This window comes from Oryctolagus cuniculus, chromosome 5, assembly GCF_964237555.1.
Source record: "Oryctolagus cuniculus chromosome 5, mOryCun1.1, whole genome shotgun sequence".
Classification (NCBI taxonomy): Eukaryota; Metazoa; Chordata; class Mammalia; order Lagomorpha; family Leporidae; genus Oryctolagus; species Oryctolagus cuniculus.
Genome location: NC_091436.1, coordinates 32,573,754 through 32,592,447, shown reverse-complemented (window position 1 = coordinate 32,592,447; position 18,694 = coordinate 32,573,754). Strand labels below are relative to the sequence as shown.

Sequence of the window (18,694 nt, the reverse complement as noted above, 5' to 3'; positions counted from 1 at the left end):
ACACTCTCAGGATGAAAAGAACAAAATAAGCTTTTGGTGCTCTCATATCACATTGTTTTCTCAACAGTTTTACAATTTCTAACATTTATCATACTTTATACAACTTAATTTCCCCTCATTTATAATTTTAATTCTGGATTAAAAAAGGAGGACTATAAATTAGTTTTCAACATTTAACTTCCAAAGTCCACCAAAGAGTAAAAACAATATGGAATTCTTATAGAGGAGGAAGTAATGAGTAGAAACAGCTAGTTACATACATATTACAATGTAATTTTAAGTCTTCTAGTCCCAAATAGAATTCAAAGAACAAAGTATTAATATAACCTGAATTCTCTAGTTCTTACCTTTTTAAGAACTTTCCAGACTTTGCAGTTTCCTGATCTCCGCCATCAGGATAAAAGGAGGAACGTCCCCTAGAGTCGTCTCTTGGAGCATTCTGTGGCGTGATTGTCTTTGCAGGGCTTCTTCGTGAAGGGATGTGGTGAATTGGGCTATTCTGAGAAGGGCTATATCTACTAGACCCATTTCCAACAGAACCAGATCCAGACCTTTCAGGACTATGCTGAATGGAATGTGAATGCTGAGAGGGGGTATTTTTTGCAGAGTGGACTGTACTGAGCATAGGGGCATCAGAGCAAGATGAACTCTGACTAGGTGGTGTAGCAATAGGTGAAGGACTATGGGGTGATCTAGGACTATTATCATAAGCTGAAAGGCCTGGCCAAATATCACCGGATGTGGCTGATGATTTATTGAACTCATCAATAGATTCAGATGGGTCATGTTCAAAAGTATCTTTCGGTTCCTCTTGTGATTTACTTTTCAAAGGACTCTCTTCTTGGGGCTCCCCTTCAGCTTTTTTGGTTTGTTTTTCCTGAGATCCTCGTCTTTTAGACACAGGAGATTTGCTATATGGGGATGAAGAACGAGAAGACGATGATCTTGGAGACCTAGAGGATCTATATGACCGGCGAGATCTGCTTCGGGATCTTTGAGAAGAAACAGATCTTCTTTTTGGACTCCTGGAACGTGATCGACCTCGTCTAGGACTCCTAGAGTGCCTTCTATTCCAGACAGGTCTATAACCACCTCGATGATATCTACCTCCTCCTCCTTGGTAATACCCTCTACCCCTTCCTCTGTACCCATAAGGTCGTCTCATTCCTCTATTATTTCTGTAATCCCGACGATAATCTCTAGAATAAATACGATCTCTACTACGAGATCTTGAATATGTTCTGGAACGAGACCTAGAACTAAAAATGAAATAAATATCAATGCAAGAAAAACAAAATATTCCTTTCTACTGTTCTAAGTATTTCTGGTTAAATATAGCATGTAAATAGTAAAAAACTTATTTGTACAAAAGTTCACTGTTTTTAATCAAAAAAAAAAAAGCCTTACTTCTAAGGTAACTAATGAGAGAGAAAATTAAAGATCTTAGAAATAAGGCATAGAAAATAAGAAGAAAATCAGCATGTACAATATTAGGACATAATAGAAAATTACAGTTTATAGGCAGGCACTTAAATAGATAACATGAAAACATTTAATGGTACTATTTATTATTGAATAGGGAAAAGATTAACCAATATTATATACAGTGAAATACCATTAGAAAATAACCAAACTAGGCCTAGAAAGACACAAAAATCATAATATGATTTATTTTTAATGGATTGTATCCACTTTCTACCTTTTTTTTTTTTTTGACAGATAGTGAGACAGACAGACAGAGAGAGAGAGAGAGAGAGAATAGTCTTCCTTCCGCTGCTTCACCCCCCTAAATGGCTGCTACAACCAGAGCTATGCCGATCTGAAGCCAGAAGCCAGGTGCTTCCCCCTGGTCTCACATGCAGGTGCAGGGGCCCAAGCAGTTGGGCCATCCTCTAGTGCCTTCCCGGGCCACAGCAGAGAGCTGGACTGGAAGAGGAGCAACCGGGACTAGAACCCAACGCCCACATGAAATGCCGGTGCCGCAGGCAGAGGATTAACCAAGTGAGCCACAGCGCCGACCCAGATTGTATCCACTTTTATTTTCAATGTGTGGCTTCTATTTTCTATGCTATGCATGTACTACTAACTGAAGAAAAACCAGTCATTTTCAAATAAAAAACATCTTTTGTCAGATACAAAGACTCAAGGGCCAGAAATGAGATGCTATAAGAACAGAGATCATTTACTGCCAAATAATTTTTATATTACCCAATTCATCTCTTAATATTATGAATAGGAATATGTCATTTACTAGCACAATGATCTGGAATGAGACTCAATGGATTCAAATCTAAGTTCTGTCATTTATTATCCGCATTTATCTGCAAATTGGAACTATTTTCAATTTCTCCAACTTTACGGTGAGAATAACAGATTCATTTCACAGACTCTGAGAATATTAATGGGTTCAGCACTCTGTCAGTAGGTAACAGGCACTCAATAAATATTTGCTGGTATGATTATTAAAAGAATTAAGAGCACATTAATTCACCTGTATCGCTTCTTCCTAGAGTGTGATCTTGATCTTGATCGAGAACTAGACTGTGATCTAGACTTCGATCTTGAAGAATGTGATCTAGAATTGGAGCGACCCATTTCTCCCTAGTCAAAGAGCAAAAATGGTTAACACCATCTTATGTTTGAAGTTTCACATTATTTGCAGATACAAGTAGAATTTTATGTATTTCTCAGACATCACTATTCATCGTTACCATTCTTTTCAAATGAAATTTAGAAGACAGTTCAAGATCCTAACTAAAACTGTGTCATCACCTAAATGACAGGTACTGTATATTATGACACAACAGAAAATTTCTATGGACTGCCCCACATATATGCCACAATCCAAAAAAGCAACAGCTGCAGATGCCAGAAAGAGCAATGATATCAGACTGCAGCAGTATGCTAGATGTCACTCCAAGCCCAATACAAATGCCTATCTCTCCTGTAAAAAAGATATTATCAGAGTATTATAAATAAGGACTCTGAAACAAAGAAAATACAAGTGGCACAATACTGAAGCAAAATAAAATCTACAAGACAGTCATCACAGTAGTTTATGGTCTTGAAAAAGGACCAAACTGACCACTCAATTTACACAATACTGCCTGGAGTGGTACTGGAGTCTCCTAGTAGAATAAAGGGCACTATGCCTTCAAACAGCTGAAATAATGGCTCTGCTCTTCAGGAGTCATGACCACAGGATATTCTTTTTTTTTTTTTTTTTTTTTTTTTTTTTGACAGGCAGAGTGGACAGTGAGAGAGAGAGACAGAGAGAAAGGTCTTCCTTTGCCGTTGGTTCACCCTCCAATGGCCGCCGCGGCCGGCGCGCTGCGGCCGGCGCACCGCGCCGATCCGATGGCAGGAGCCAGGAGCTTTTCCTGGTCTCCCATGGGGTGCAGGGCCCAAGCACCTGGGGCATCCTCCACTGCACTCCCTGGCCACAGCAGAGAGCCGGCCCGGAAGAGGGGCAATCGGGACAGACTCCGGCGCCCCGACCGGGACCAGAACCCGGTGTGCCGGCGCCGCTAGGCGGAGGATCAGCCTAGTGAGCCGCGGCGCCGGCAGGAGTCATGACCACAGGATAAAAATGGACTTATGTGACAATACCAAGTTCACCCTGTAGCTTTCTGGGAAGATGAAAAAGGAACTGGAGAGATTGCTACAAGATATATTAGGATTACATGGAAAAGAAAAGTTGGGAGCCAATACTTTAACTTTAGTTCTAAACACTATAAGGTATCCAATGCTGCAATTATACCTCAAGAAGTACAAAAATCATTAAACAGTCAGGACTGATTTATATTTTATATTTCCAAGGAAGTCACTGCATGTGTATTCCTTCTGCTATATTCTAAACTTTCAAAAGATTTTTGAAAGTACAGTCTCCGCTTCCCAACCTTATTTGGGCTACAAATTTCATTATTTTTTTATTCAAAATAATTATTTCCATAGAAACCGACTTACTAAATTTCTAACAGTCTGCAATTTCCATATATTTAAATCATATCCCCACAACCAATTATACTTGAAGGCACTTATTTTCCCTAACTAAACTTTGATCACCTTTACAGATTAGTATTTGGAGATATTAAAATGAGTTATAGAAGTTATACATTGATATTGTTTGCATAGCTTCTTCTCAAAGGACATAAATGACAAACATAAAAGGTTTCTGATGTATCTATTTTAAAACTCTCTTCAAATACATTAGCGCCATCTTTTACTCTTCTTCTCAACCTCAAGTAAGCAAGAAATCATAAAGATAGAAGTAAAATATAGGACAAGTGATCAAAAATGTGGAATAAGAATCCCACAACCAATATAAAAGTAAATTTAATATAAACACAAGGAGATCTAGTTCTTGGTAGAAAAGACAATCTGGCTTACCAAACTGTCATTTTTATTTTGATAGTGAAATTTACAGTCTGAAACAAAAGAACTGTGGACCATAGCAAATTATGACACTTTATTGCTATCTGATCTCAAAATATGCTTCTCTCAAACTTTTTAAAGGACATATGTAATTTATTAGATTTGTAATTAGATTTCAAGAAACTGACGTTTTTTCCTACTCTGAGATCAGACACTGTGTAAGAAACAAAAAGGAGCAGCCATTTAGCCTAGACACCTACATCCCTGATCACAGTACCTAGGCTCAACTTCCAACTCTGGCTCCTGACTACAGCTTCCTGCTAATCCAAGACCATGGGAGGAAGTATTGATGGCTCAAGTAGTTGGGTTCTTGCGATCCAGGTGAGAGATCTGGATTGAGTTCCATACTTTGGGACCCTCCCAGCTTTGGGCAGGCTTCCCCCCACTCCACCAAAGGGGGATTGTTGCAGGCATTTGTGAAGCAAATGAACACGAGAACTTTATCTCCCAAATAATTCTTTATTAAAAACAATAAAACCAAAAATCCAGAGCTGCAAATTTTGGAGATCCCAAGAAGGCAAAATTTATTTTCCCTGTATTAACAAGTAAAAGAAAACACTCTCAATTCATTTAAAGATAAAGTTATTGGGTTATGTGTGTATCTGTAGAATCTCTGTTCTTAGCTTTTGGGACATTTTTATGGTAATTTCTGCTACGAGATTCAGGAATGTTGTAGGCTTTTCCAGTCTAGAAATCTTAGTTGGGGTGGAATTAAAACACACACACACACACACACACACACACACAAAATTAACAGATTCTAGATTAAGAAAAACAAATTCTCCTTCCAAGACTATAGACTATCCAACCAAGCATTTTTAACAGAATTATCTGAACAATATTATACATGGTACTATTAACTATTAACCATTCCTTACAATGAAAATTTGGTCAAGGTAAAGACAATGCCTTTTGTCTTTTATGTTCAATAAGGATATAACACTGCTTATGGTATGAGTACAATAGTTATTTCATAAATAACCTTTGAATGAATGCATTCTCCAGAACAAGGGTTTTGTTTTGTTTTAAACAGCAAGTTTTTTTTTTTAAAGGCTGGGGTTTTTCCTTATTTCTATATACATATCTGAACCTTCAAACAAAGTGATAAGAAAACATCTATTAATTATCAGTCCAAAATAAATTTGGATTTTTTTTTCCTGATTGCCTATAAAAATAAAAGCATATGTGGCTAGAAGAACCCTGGAATATAACCTCTGTATTTAGACCACCTGTATCAAATTCAGGCCAGAAATTTCCTTAGATGTATGCCCTTAGTATCTTTCAACCTCAGTCACTTCAATTGTAATATGAAGAAAATAACAGTACCTACTTCATAGAGTTGTAAAGGACTAAATGGGTTGACACATGTATTCTACTTAATACAATGTTTGGTACACATAAGCAATTAATTTTAATTACCTTAACATCAAAGGAGAGAAAAAAAGTTATTGTACTCCTCTTGACTGCATGAGGGAAGATGGGTTAAGTAGCAGGGTCTTTCTGTCTTGTTTTGTTTTTAAATAGCTTTGTATATTCTGAGTCTTTTAGTAGATGTGTTTACAGAAGTAGAAGAAGCAGATATACAACCTAGAAGCAGGAGAGATTAAAACAATCTTTTTCCTAAAACTAACTTACAATCTGGCTTAACTTCATACAAGCACAAAAAAAAAAAAAAAAAAAAAAACCCTGCAGACCACATCACATGTTTCTTTTACACATTTTTGTTTGTTTTTTTTTTTATTTATTTCAAAGTCAAAATGACACAGAGGGAGAGGGAAAGAAAAACAGGGAGGGGGGAAAGAATAAAAGGAAAGAGGGAGGAAGACTGAAGGGGGTGTGAGAGATTGATTTTTCCATCCATTCACTGGTTCACTCCCCAAATGCCCACAACAGTGAGGGCTGAGGTAGGCCAAAGCCAGGAGCCTGGAACTCAATCTGGGTCTCCCAAGTGCATGGCAGTGACTCAAGTACCTGAGCCATCATCTGCTGCCTTCCAGGGAGCACTGGCAGGAAGCTCGATCAGAAGCAGAATCAGAAGCCAGTATTCAAACCAGGCACTGCAATGTGGGATGCAGGTGTCCCAAGTGGAAGTTTAACCCACTGTGCCACAACACTGGCCCAAGACCACATCATTTTTAATCATTCCAACTGAATCATCAGTTCAGGAGTCACATTTCCAAGTTAAGCCAAAACTAAAAACTAGAAAGATGAGTGTTACTTACCTTGGGCTTTATGCAGGATCAATAAGTGAAGACTGTAAAATTCTTCCTGGAGAGAATGTTCTGAGAAGTTAAACTCTAGCTTCAGATTCCTAGCAAAGATTTAAAAAAATTAGATTTATGGTAAATATACCGTGAACTCTATATAATACCATGAACTCTAATAAAGGCACATATTATGATTTCAAGGAAGGAGAAACTGATTTAGGAAACAAATTTTAACAACAAAAACTTGAAACTCAACTTTTTTAACAATCACAATGTGATAGCAACTTAATCTTTTGGTTTAGCTACATGAATTCTAATTTTATCATTTAGATTTTAGAAAACAGAACATATGCTGTCACTCTCAGAAAATCAAAAGTAGCTAACAATGCATAATCTGTACTTAAATAGAAATGGACCAGACCAAACAGTACCTAGCACACAGAAGTGAGAAACTTGGATTTTATTTTAACTTTAATGGGAAACCCCTGGAGAATTTGATCAGGATTGTCACACTATATAATTTACATTTTAAGACAACTGCTAAGGTTGGTGCCATGGCGCAGCAGGTTAATCCTCCGCTTAGGGCGTCGGCATCCCATATGGGCTCCGGTTCTAGTCCTGGCTGCCCCTCTTCCAGTCCAGCTCTCTGCTTTGGCCCGGGAGGGCAGTGGAGGATGGCCCAAGTCCTTGGGTCCCTGCACCCACATGGGAGACTAGGAAGAAGCACATGGCTCCTGGCTTTGGATCAGCACAGCTCTGGCCACTGCAGCCATTTGGCGAGTGAACCAACGGAAGGAAGACCTCTCTGTCTCTTCCTCTCACTGTCTGTAACTCTACCTCTCAAATAGATAAATAAAATCTTGAGCCGGCGCCGCGGCTCACTAGGCTAATCCTCCGCCTAGCGGCGCCGGCACACCGGGTTCTAGTCCCGGTCGGGGCGCCGGATTCTGTCCCGGTTGCCCCTCTTCCAGGCCAGCCCTCTGCTGTGGCCAGGGAGTGCAGTGGAGGATGGCCCAGGTGCTTGGGCCCTGCACCCCATGGGAGACCAGGAAAAGCACCTGGCTCCTGGCTCCTGCCATCGGATCAGCGCGGTGCGCCGGCCGCAGCAGCCATTGGAGGGTGAACCAACGGCAAAAGGAAGACCTTTCCCTCTCTGTCTCTCTCTCTCACTGTCCACTCTGCCTGTCAAAAAAAAAAAAAAAAAAAACTTAAAAAAACAAAAAACAAAAAAAAAACACAGCTGCTGCTCACAGCATAGACAGCATGGGAAAGGGAAACAAGAGTAAATATAGGACGTTCAATTTATTAAATAGTTAATCCAAAATTTGACTGCAATCTCCTGACTCCAATTCCTGTGCTCTTTCCAAAACTCTTAACGGGTGGCTCAAGTAGCTAAAATTAAGGTACAAAATTCAAAATGTCAAATCAACATTCCCTTTATTGCAACTAACATCACTAACCGATTTCATGTGTAAATAAAGGTAAAGAATAACTTGCCTCAAAGGCCTTTATCCAACTATTCACCAATCAGTGAGGAACAAGGATTAAAATATAATCTAGCTTTATTTTTAAAAACAAAGATCATAAATATTTTAACAGAGCCTATCTTTATGGAATTAACACATAATGTCCAGGCAGAAGTGATGAGAGTAAAGAACCTGAACAACAAAATATCTTAAGATGCAGCTTCCTAGAATTCAATCTATTTTAGGGTACAATTTTAAGCACATTTGAGCCACACTTTCATTTTACCAGACTCAAGGAGCTTGCGCCCCACAACTTATAAACGAATTACTGATATTCTTATCTTTTAAAATCTTAAAAATAATATCCTGTCACTATTATTCTAGCAAACTAATTCAAATACTGGTTCATCATTAGCAACCCAACGTTGCATGTTACCTTAATCTCTTTCAGCTGCAATTTCTGCATGTGCAAAATCAGACTGGTCCTACTGAGTATATACAACTTGACTCAATGTCTGCCACATGATAATTCACTCACCCATTACCTATCATCACCAGTAAACCTTGTTTGTGGTAGTCTTTCTGCAGGCTACCCATTAGGTTTACCTGAGATAATTCTTGAATTTAATATTACTGTAATATTAATCTACATTACATAAATCTTCCCAGATATACTTCCCAAAATGTCTGGAATTTCACTTTAAGATGTTCCACAGAAAAGGGAAATAATAGTAAATAAAATTAATAAAATGCTAACAATTATTAAACTCAGATGATCACGTTGTACCTTTCTGCTTGAAAATTTCCTTAATTAAAAGCTTTCTAAAGTGAGGAAACAGAAATGTTGTCACAAAATCTCTACTCTTAGTCAAAAGGGGGAGCATAGGACTGGAGAATCAGAATACCTGCATTCTAAAACCAGGAAGTGCCACTTTCTGGATATGTAGTGTTGGCCTCTACCTAGAAAATGAAGAAATACTGGCTTGCCAAGTAAAATTAAAGTGTTTAAAAACTCCAAAATTATACAAAAATGTAGGATTGTATTATTACCTCTGTGTCGCTTAGACTAGTTGTTTTTTAGTCTGGGGAGGACAAAAAAAATTAAATGTTTACAACTCTTGAGGTAGTATTGGTGACCACTGTGCAAAAAGCCAAACATGAAAAATGAACAAATTCATATCCTACAGGTACAATATTTACATTAATTCTCCAAAGTGTTTGTCTTTTCCATTCCCTTACCTAAAATAAGTAACACAGAATTCAGAAGGCATTCGACTAAGTATTTCAAATGCAGTTTCTGAAAATTCCTAATCCAAAGCGCTATGCAAAACTGAAAAAAAATTCTTCCATTTCTCCAAGTTTTCTCTCATGTTATCTAGCAGATTGCTGCTCGCCTAAGTTATTCAATAAATTCAACTAGATCTTAGCCTACCAGTGAGAAACATTTTTAAGTGATTTAATTTTTTAAAGTGATTTAATTCTTAAAAATTTTTATTTATTTCAAAGGCAAGTAGAAAGCAAGCATGCCAGCTCCCATCTGCTGGTTCAGTTCCCAAAGGCCCATGACGCTAGGGAGCCAAGAACTCAACCCAGGTCTCCCACCAATTACTTGAACCATCACTGCTGCCTTCCAGGGTCTGCACCAACAGAAGCTGGAATGGAAAGCAGAACCAGGATGTGGGCCTTCCAAACAATATGCCGAACTCCGTCCCAGCAGTACTTTATACAAGTCTCTCACCAAGTTCTAAAATACTAACCTTCCAAGTCAAGAATCTGCTCTAAAGTCTTTTGTCATCATTTTAATTCTCTAAATTCAGGGGGATTGCGGTGTTGAACAAATGTAATGGTCAAAGTTGTGAAATACTGAGCCACTTTCCACAATCTCTCCCATCGAATTTACCCCGAACTGGTTAACATCACACAAAAACACAAATCCACCTGCAGCAGTTTTTCCTAAGTAAAAATTATCTTCTCAACAGTAGTCTAACCATTCCATCTAGAGTCTAAATGGAATAAGAAGTCACAGGACGAACTAGGAATTTTGTTTTCCTTTTTTATTATCAAGAAATTTAAAATAGGTGGCTGCAAAGGGATTTGAGTTTGAAGTAGCTAATCATCAGATCCAGCCACATTTGCTTTCAACTTTAGTCTTAGCTTTCAACACTTACACTTTTTAAGTGTGATGCAGAAAAGTAAGCAACCCACTACGTCTTAAGAAATTAAACTTAGAGGTTTAAAGCAAAGGCAAAGTCCACAACCTCAACTGGCCACTCCTACCCAATTATCCCCAGCACTGTCTGCCAATCATGGCTGCAACATTTCCAACGCGATGTAACAGGCCGCAATCACTCGCCCAAAGGCCAGGGCTTCCCTAGCGCATACTAATGGGAAACGGTCCTTCCGGCCGCCAGTGGCAAGGCCACTCTGCCAGGTCCAACAGCTAAGATCTGAACCCCACGGTAAGAAACAATCGCTAGGTACCAACTAGCTGAGCCAAAGTGCACGTCCGATTCAAAACAAGAGTGGGTTGCCAGGGCGACAAAGATTAACCCGAGAGAAAACTTTCCCACAGTACCAAGAGCCAACGGCGAGACAGCAGAACGGGATGCTAACACCGAGGAGAATTTACAAAAACAAGGTGTAAACCGACCAGGTAGCCAGGAAGCTGGAGAAAAGGGATGTAAACACAACGCCAAAAGCAGTCCACCTACCCACCGCACTTTGCGGCAGGTCACAGGATCAAAGCTCCAACGACCGGGAAGAAAGCGCTCCCAGCCAATGAGCCGGACACAAGTTGCACGTCGCGCCACCAGGCGGTAGGCAGGCAGAGGAGAAAGAACAGACGCGCGTGCGCGGGGCGTTCGGTCGGGCGCGCGGAGGGGTCCGGGCCCAAGACGTGGGGGAAGGGCTGAGGAGGGGAGTGTGCGCACGCGCAGGGGAAGCCGCGCGGTCTCTGCCTCTCGAGCCAGGTTCGCAGCCCCGCGCGCGCGCGCTCTGTCCGCGCGGCTCACCCCACCCCACACCCACCTTCTCAACCCGTTGTGCCTCGAAAAATCTGAGGAAAGCTGAGGGAAAGCCACACAAATAACCGCGCCACGGCTGCCGGCCTCTCTCGCCGCCGCCAGTCCGTCACTACCCACAAAAGAGTCGACGATATTCACCCGCCCTCGCTATTCACCGCCCTCTTAGCGACTCGAACGCGCCGCAAGGCCTACCTGACACGCCAAAGCACGGTTCCTGGGGTTTATCTCCGTTGGAACTACACAGCGGCCATTTCCCGACTCAAGAACGAGAGGAAAACCATAGAGGTAGCTTCGACGCGCTAGCTCGTCTCCGTCACTTCCGATTTGGGGCGTGGCCTCGCGTGCCGCTAAATAGCTGCGCAAGCCCCGCCCACCCTTCCGCCCTAAACCGGCTCACTGGCCGCTATTAAGATGTTGCCTGAGGCTTTCTGGGAAGTCTCGCGGCTAGTCTCGCGCGAAAATCGAGCGGCTCCGCCCTCCGGCCTGTAGCGGCTGCCTCAGCCTGGTTAGGGGTCCTCGGTGGAGCGGGCGTTTTCCCTCGCCGTGAGGCGCCGGGCTACAGTGCGTGGCGTTCTTTGGCGTGGCGCGTTCCTCACGCGGGGACTCTGTTGACCTCACTGTCGCCCCTAAGTTCCTTTGGGCTCGTCTGGCCCGGTCTTTTGGAGGACTGGCCCAAACGAAGCCAAAAACAAAAGCAATCGGAGGGAGGCTGAGGTCGCGGTGATCGCACGGCCGCGTCTCCCTCCGCCGGGAAGCGCCGCGCTGCTTCCTCTCTGTCCCCTCGCTGGAGGCTGAGCAAGTGTCGCTGTTGCTTTGGTAGTAGACTTGCCAAACGCACTTAAGTGGAAAAGTGGCCATGATGTGAGTGGCGGCTGGGTTCACGCCACAGTAGTGGGAAGCTGCTCGGGCTCTCCGGGCGGTGTGCGTCATAGGGTTTTTCCCTAAGTTGGAAGCGGGGCCGCTTAGGCTTTTCAGGTCGTTGGCATGGGCATGGAAAAGAAAAATAAGCGCACGAAGCAGTTGAGCCGTCATGCTGTAGCCATCGTGCGTGCCGTCCACGGAACAGAGCCCGGCGTAGTCAGAATTATAAATCACGTTATAAATAGGCACGCCACATTGGCTTTGAATTTCGAATACAGCACATTTTCTATTAATACTTCTCCGAGCTGCGCTTTCTTCCTTAGGGCTTAAACTGTTATTACTTTGATGCTGAGGGACGTTAACTACCTTGAAGGATGGTTGGCTTGTAATTAGCAACCGGCGTTGTGTCATTCAGTACAATCCGTTACTGGGCCCTGGTTGTGAATTTCACACTGCTTAGGGCGTTCTCTCCTCACACTCCAATTTACCAGCTCAACTGGAAAAAGACCCTCATTTGGATGGAATGAGCCCTAGGTTTTCTCTTACTACGCAGACTGCTCCTTACCCCCCCCCCCCCAGCCTCAGGACCGAAATCTTTGGCCCCTGTTGTACACTCATAAGATCCCAGCCATTTAGTAAGGTGCTTAGTAATTATGTAGCGAGTGAGTGAACTGTGTTAAAAGGAAAAAACAAAAAATAACCATGGATGGCTCAGTTCAACTCTGCTTTGTGTGTGTGTGAAGACACAGGGGAGCCCTTAGGGCTAACAGTTCTTATTCATTTACTCAAAATACATCAAAGCTTTTCAGGCTTAAGCCTTACTCTGCAATTCTGTTGTAAATATGTTGAAAATGAGGTCTTTTTTTTTCCTATGGAAGTATAGCGATATGGATAGTATATATGAATTTGAGGTAGGAAAAGAAAGGAGACGCACAGGAACAAATCCTTGAATAAATGGAAGGTCCGTCCACACCTCTCTTGAACTAGGTCCATTTGGTATGTGATAACTTTCACCAATCTCTAACCATAGAGGTTTTTGTTTGCTTGTTGTTTTGTTTTGTTTTGTTTTGTTTTTGAACAGGCAGAGTGGATAGTGAGAGAGAGAGAGAGAGAGAGAGAGAGAGAGAGAGAGAGAGAGAAAGGTCTTCCTTTGCCGTTGGTTCACCCTCCAATGGCCGCTGCAGCCAGGCGCACCGCGCGCTGATCCGATGGCAGGAGCCAGGTGCCTCTCCTGGTCTCCCATGGGGTGCAGGGCCCTAGCACTTGGGCCACCCTCCACTGCACTCCCCCGCCACAGCAGAGAGCTGGCCTGGAAGAGGGGCAACCGGGAAAGAATCTGGCACCCCGACCGGGACTAGAACCCGGTGTGCCGGCGCCGCTAAGTGGAGGCGCCGGCTCATGTAAATGATGTTTTATGTTCATTGTAGGAGAGTGCTTCAGAAAGTTTGTAGGAAATGGGATTAAAATATATGTTTATCAGGAAGGCATTTGGCCTAGCTGTTAAGATGCCATTGTCCCATGTTAGAGTACCCAGGTTCAAGACACAGCGCTGCTTGATTCCACCTTCCTGATAAAGCAGACCCTGGGAGGCAGCAGTTGATGGCTCTGGGAAACCTAGATTGAGTTTCTGGCATGCTTCCCCTGCATCCCCTCCCCACCATGTTGTCAGAACACTTGGATGGACACATGTCATGTTGGAGTACCTGGGTTTTAGTCTCAGCTCCACTTCCAAGTCCAGCTTCCTATTAATGCACACCCCAATAGGCAGCGTGTGATGATGACTCAAGTACTTGGATCTCTGCCACCCACGTAGACCTGGCTTGAGTTCCTGACTCCTGACTGGGGCTTGACCCAGCCCCAGCTAATGTGGGCATCTGGGAAGAGAGCCAATTGATGGAAGGTTTCTATCTGTCTGTCTCTCTGCCTTGCAATTAATTAATCAAAAATAAAGGAAGTTCATAAGGGTACAAGTTCTCCAGTGTTGAGGAGAAGGATACAGGGAGTAAGCAAGAAGGGGAAAGGCAGTCTATGCAGAGTAACAGCACTAAAGGTTCCACACACTTAAAGCACTCCCGGTGTACTGCCCAAGCCATGCCAGTTGTCCAAGTCTTTAGCAACCCGAGGCAAGCATAGATAGGAAAGAAAGAGAAGCAAGAACAAAAACAATAGCTAAAAGTAGTCTGGGCAACACAGTGAAAGAGATGTTAGACAGAGGCAGTCAGGGCTCTCATTAGATAATGGGTCCCTTGTGTTTTCTTCTCTTTCTGTATTTGTGTTTTCCACAATGAACATGTGTTACTTGTATAATCCATCTCTTTTTAACCAAAGGACCCTGGGAAAGTTTATTATTTCTGGAAATTATTGTACAGGGCTACTGTGACTAACCTTACTAATAAATACTCAAAAAAGAATGCTATGATAATATTTTATACCTAATAAATTAATAAACTAATTTTTAATATATTATTTTTCTGAAAGGTAGGAGGGAGGGGAGACGGACAGAGAGAGAGAGAGAGAGATCGATCCTATCCACTGGTTCACTCCCCAAATGACCACAATAGATGGGGCTGGGCCAGGAGACTAAAATTCCATCTTGGTCTCCTATGAGTGTGGCAGGGCCCCAAGTGATTGAGTCATAACTCCTAAGGTAACATCAGCAGGAAGCTGGATGGTCAGTGAAGCCAGGACTTGAGCCAGGCACTGCAACATGGGATATGGGTATCACAAGTGGCAGCTTAAATGCTGCACCACAGTACAATCCCTACCCCGGTAAACAAATTTTAATTTGTAGGTCACTGACAGTTTACTGTCAACATGTTTATGAAACTCTCCTGAGAGGTTTTTGGGGTTTGGTTTAAAATAATTAAAAGAGAGAAGTTGAGAAGGCTGAATATCTAAAAAGGACAAGGACAGAAAGATGGGAATGAAAATGGAAATGGAAGTCTGGTTCACTAAGGTAAACTCCGTCACCTTACTGGTTTTGTTTATTTTGTTGTGTTTGTGTCTCTAACCTTTCACTAAATTTCGTTTCTGAGTGAGTTAGTCAGAGTTGCTTTCAGTTTTTGCAAACAGGAACCCTGAAGTCCACGACACAGTTTTGAACATAAACAAGTCCTATTTATGAGAACAATTTCCCAAAAGCTCTGGCATCTTTCCAGATCTATACCAATGAAATAAATGGTTCCTCTTGCCTAATCTGTTTCATTTCCTCCTCGTGAGCACAAGTTGGATAGGACTTTTTTTCCCCCTTTTCTAAATTTTTTAAAATTAACTGTAGACTTTTATTTTGTTTTTCGAGGTTTAAAATCACCAAAATAACTTTTTCAAGAATGCATTATAGGCGCCGGCACTGTGGTGTAGTAGGTTAAGCATCCACAGTGCTGGCATCCCATATGGGAGCCCGTTCAAGTCCTGGCTGCTCCACTTCCATTCCAGCTCCCTGCTGATGACCTGGGAAAGCAGCAGAAGGTGGCCCAAGTGCTTGGCCACCTGCATCCACCTGGGAGACCTTCAAGAAACTCCTGTATCCTGGCTTCGGATCAGCTCAGTTCCAGCCATTATGACCATTTGGGGAGTGAACCAGCGGATGAAGACCTCTCTCTCTGTTCTCTGTTTCTCCCTCTCTCTGTCTATAATTCTTCCTCTCAAATAAGTAAAAAATCTTGGCCGGTGCCGCAGCTCACTAGGCTAATCCTCCGCCTAGTGGCGCCGGCACACCGGGTTCTAGTCCCGGTCGGGGCGCCGGATTCTGTCCTGGTTGCCCCTCTTCCAGGCCAGCTCTCTGCTGTGGCCAGGGAGTGCAGTGGAGGATGGCCCAGGTGCTTGGGCCCTGCACCCCATGGGAGACCAGGAAAAAGCACCTGGCTCCTGGCTCCTGCCATCGGATCAGCACGGTGCGCCGGCCACAGCGTGCCGGCCGCGGCGGCCATTGGAGGGTGAACCAACGGCAAAGGAAGACCTTTCTCTCTGTCTCTCTCTCTCACTGTCCACTCTGCCTGTCAAAAAATAAAAAATAAAAAATAAATAAAATAAATAAAAATAAAAAAATAAGTAAAAAATCTTAAAAAAAAAAAAAGAATGCATTATAGGAGTTGTCATTGTGGCATAGTGAGGATAGCTGCTACCTCTTAACACCAGCATCCTATATAGGCACTGGTTCCTGTACTGGCTACTCCACTTCCAATCCAACTCCCAGCTAATGACCTGGGAAAAGCAGCAAAAGATGGCCTAAGTGTGTGGGCCTCTGCCACCCATGGGGGAGACCCAGCTGAAGCTCCTGGCTTTTGGCTTCAGCCTGGCCCAGCCCTGGCTGTTGTGGCCCTCTGGGGAATGAACCAATGGATGGAAGATCTCTCTCTCTCTCTCTCTCTCTCTCTGTAACTGTGACTTTCAATACACAAAATATTTAAAATAAAAAAGAATTATGTATTTAAATACACATCTCTCCATTTTTATAAAATATAAATGCCAAACTGTCACTATTAACCATTGTTCCTAAATCCTATGAAGACTAATGTGCATCTTGCTCAGATTATCACAATAAATAAATATGTAAACTCTTCCAAGTTTCCATAAGAAATATTTGCCCCAAAACTATACCAATTTGCTATTTAATGTAACTGCTAAAGAACAGAGAAGAAAAAACCCTAAAATGAGATCATGTAATTATGATTAAATTCACCACATAAAGTCATTTCTTCCTTATGAGAATAACGTGGGTTGCTTATATTAAAACTATATCACTGAGTCTCATTACACATTTACTGTAGCAGAATCCATGGTATAGGCATACACCCTGAAGTTTGAGTACTACTAATTTCTTGAATATCTATGTAGTTTCCATGTGAAGTACAAAGCAGAATAACATATCATTGCTACTTCTCTGTTGGAACTCAAAATCTAAAAGAAATAGGATGTAATTGCCATAACAAAGGAAACAAAAAGCTACACGGGAATCAAGTGCCAATAGTGAAAGAGGAAAGAACAAACTTAAAAAATGAGTGGGACTCTGCCTCTCATTCATTCAACAAATATGCATGAAATATGTACATGCACAAGTACTGAACCAGATGATGAGCATGGAGCAGTGATGAAAATTAACACTGACACCATTCTCAAGGAGGCTATTATTCTGTGAGTCAGAACACAGACGACGCTTACCACGTCTGATACCGATAAGGAAGTGATAGAGAATTCAAGGGGGAAACTCACTCAGAGCAAAAGTGATAGAGAATTCAAGGGGGAAACTCACTTAGAGCAGCTGCTCCATCAGGGCAAGTCCTGGTAAGGATATGAGATCCTAAAAGATAAAGAGCAAGGACAAGAGAAGTAAGGAAATTCTAGGGAAAGGGACCGATGACGCAAAATTCTTGCAGTAGAGAAGATCATATTGTGTTTCTGGAATAGAAAGAGGAGCCATGGGCCTTATGTTTCAGGAGGAAGTTGCTAGGGTTTGGCTATGGTTTGTCCCCAAATGATTCATGTGCTAGAAGCTTAGTCCCCAGAGTAGCAGTGTTGAGGTAGTGGAATCTGTGTGTTTTTTTTGGTTTTTTTTTTTGGTTTTTTTTTTTTTTTTTGAAAGAGAGATAGAGAGAGAGATATCTTTCATCTGCTATTTCATTCCCCAGATGCCTACAGTGGCCAGCACTGGGCCAGGCCAAAATCTGGAGCCAGAAGTTTCAATGGGGTTTCCCACGTAGGTGACAGGTTCCCAAAAATGGGGGTCATTTTCTGCTGATTTTCCTAAGCCGATAGCAAGGAGCTAGATTGGAGGGGAACAGCCAGGACACTAACTGGCACCTACATGGGATGCCAGCATCATAGGAGGTAGCTTTACCCACTATGCCACAATGCTGGCAACAAGGTGGTAGAATCTTTAAGAAGTGGGGCCTAGAAGAAGGTAATTAGGGCATGGGATCTGCACTCTCATAAGTGGATCCATGCTGTCTCTCCTGAGTGGGTCTGGTCTGCTAGGACAGGTTTACTTTCCAAGGGAGCCAGCTGGCCACTCCCCAATCTCTTGCTTCCTCTGTTGCCATGGTACTTTCTTTATGCACAGTACAGTAGGAGAATTCTCATAGCAACTTTATCATGAGTTTGCTTCAATCCATATGTTCCTTTGATTTAGATTAGAATAACTGTTGACTGTAAGTTAAAATGTGGAAGACCTTCCAATTAATTTATAATTCTTTAGTAAATGTTATTTCAAGAGGAAAGCAAGTGAAAGGAGTGAGGCAAGGAAAAGCTGCTTAAACTGAGGTAACAAACACACAAGTTCTTAATGAGCAAACTGGGAAGTTAGCAACTCATTCTGCACTTTGGAAGTGGTTAAGGAGTAAACAATTATACATTTAAACTTTACAAAATTAGTAAAAACCAATCTTATTTAAATGGCTTTTAAAAATGTTATTTATTTATTTGAAAGGCAAAGTGACAGAAACAGAGAAAGAGATCTTCCATCTGCTGGATCACTCCCCAAATAGCTGCAATAGTCAGGACTGGGCCAGGCTGAAGCAAGGAGCCAGGAACTCCATTTGGTCTCCCACACGGGTCTCAAGCTAGAGCAGAAGTGAAGCAGCCAGACTGGAACTGGCCCTCCTGCGTGGGATGCAGGAATCCTAAGTGGTCGCTTACCCTGTTGCACCACAATGCCCACCCAAAATGGCTTTTTAATCAGAGAAAGATGCTTTGAGTCAAAGAAACA

The 18,694-nt window shown here is 42.3% G+C and overlaps 1 protein-coding gene across 13 annotated transcripts in view; it reads right to left on the bottom strand.

The window, feature by feature from the left end:
• BCLAF1 (BCL2 associated transcription factor 1) overlaps nt 1-12,020 on the bottom strand; it is a 32,627-nt gene extending 20,607 nt beyond the window's left edge. For 4 of the 13 annotated variants that reach the window (XR_011388498.1, XR_011388500.1, XM_008263556.4 and 1 more), the window contains exons 1-4: nt 11,323-11,904; nt 6,657-6,745; nt 2,492-2,601; nt 348-1,259 (exon numbers count right to left, since the gene is read on the bottom strand). Coding sequence is in view for 8 of the 13 variants with exons in the window: in XM_008263556.4 (XP_008261778.1) it covers nt 348-1,259; nt 2,492-2,595 (1,016 nt within the window). In the remaining 5 variants the exon portion in view is untranslated. Of the gene's footprint in view, nt 1-347; nt 1,260-2,491; nt 2,602-5,853; nt 6,022-6,656; nt 6,746-11,322 lie in introns of all 13 variants that reach the window. The other 9 variants (XR_011388499.1, XM_008263557.4, XM_070073530.1 and 6 more) reach the window with 3 other exon arrangements.
• Between the last annotated feature and the right edge of the window lie 6,674 nt (nt 12,021-18,694).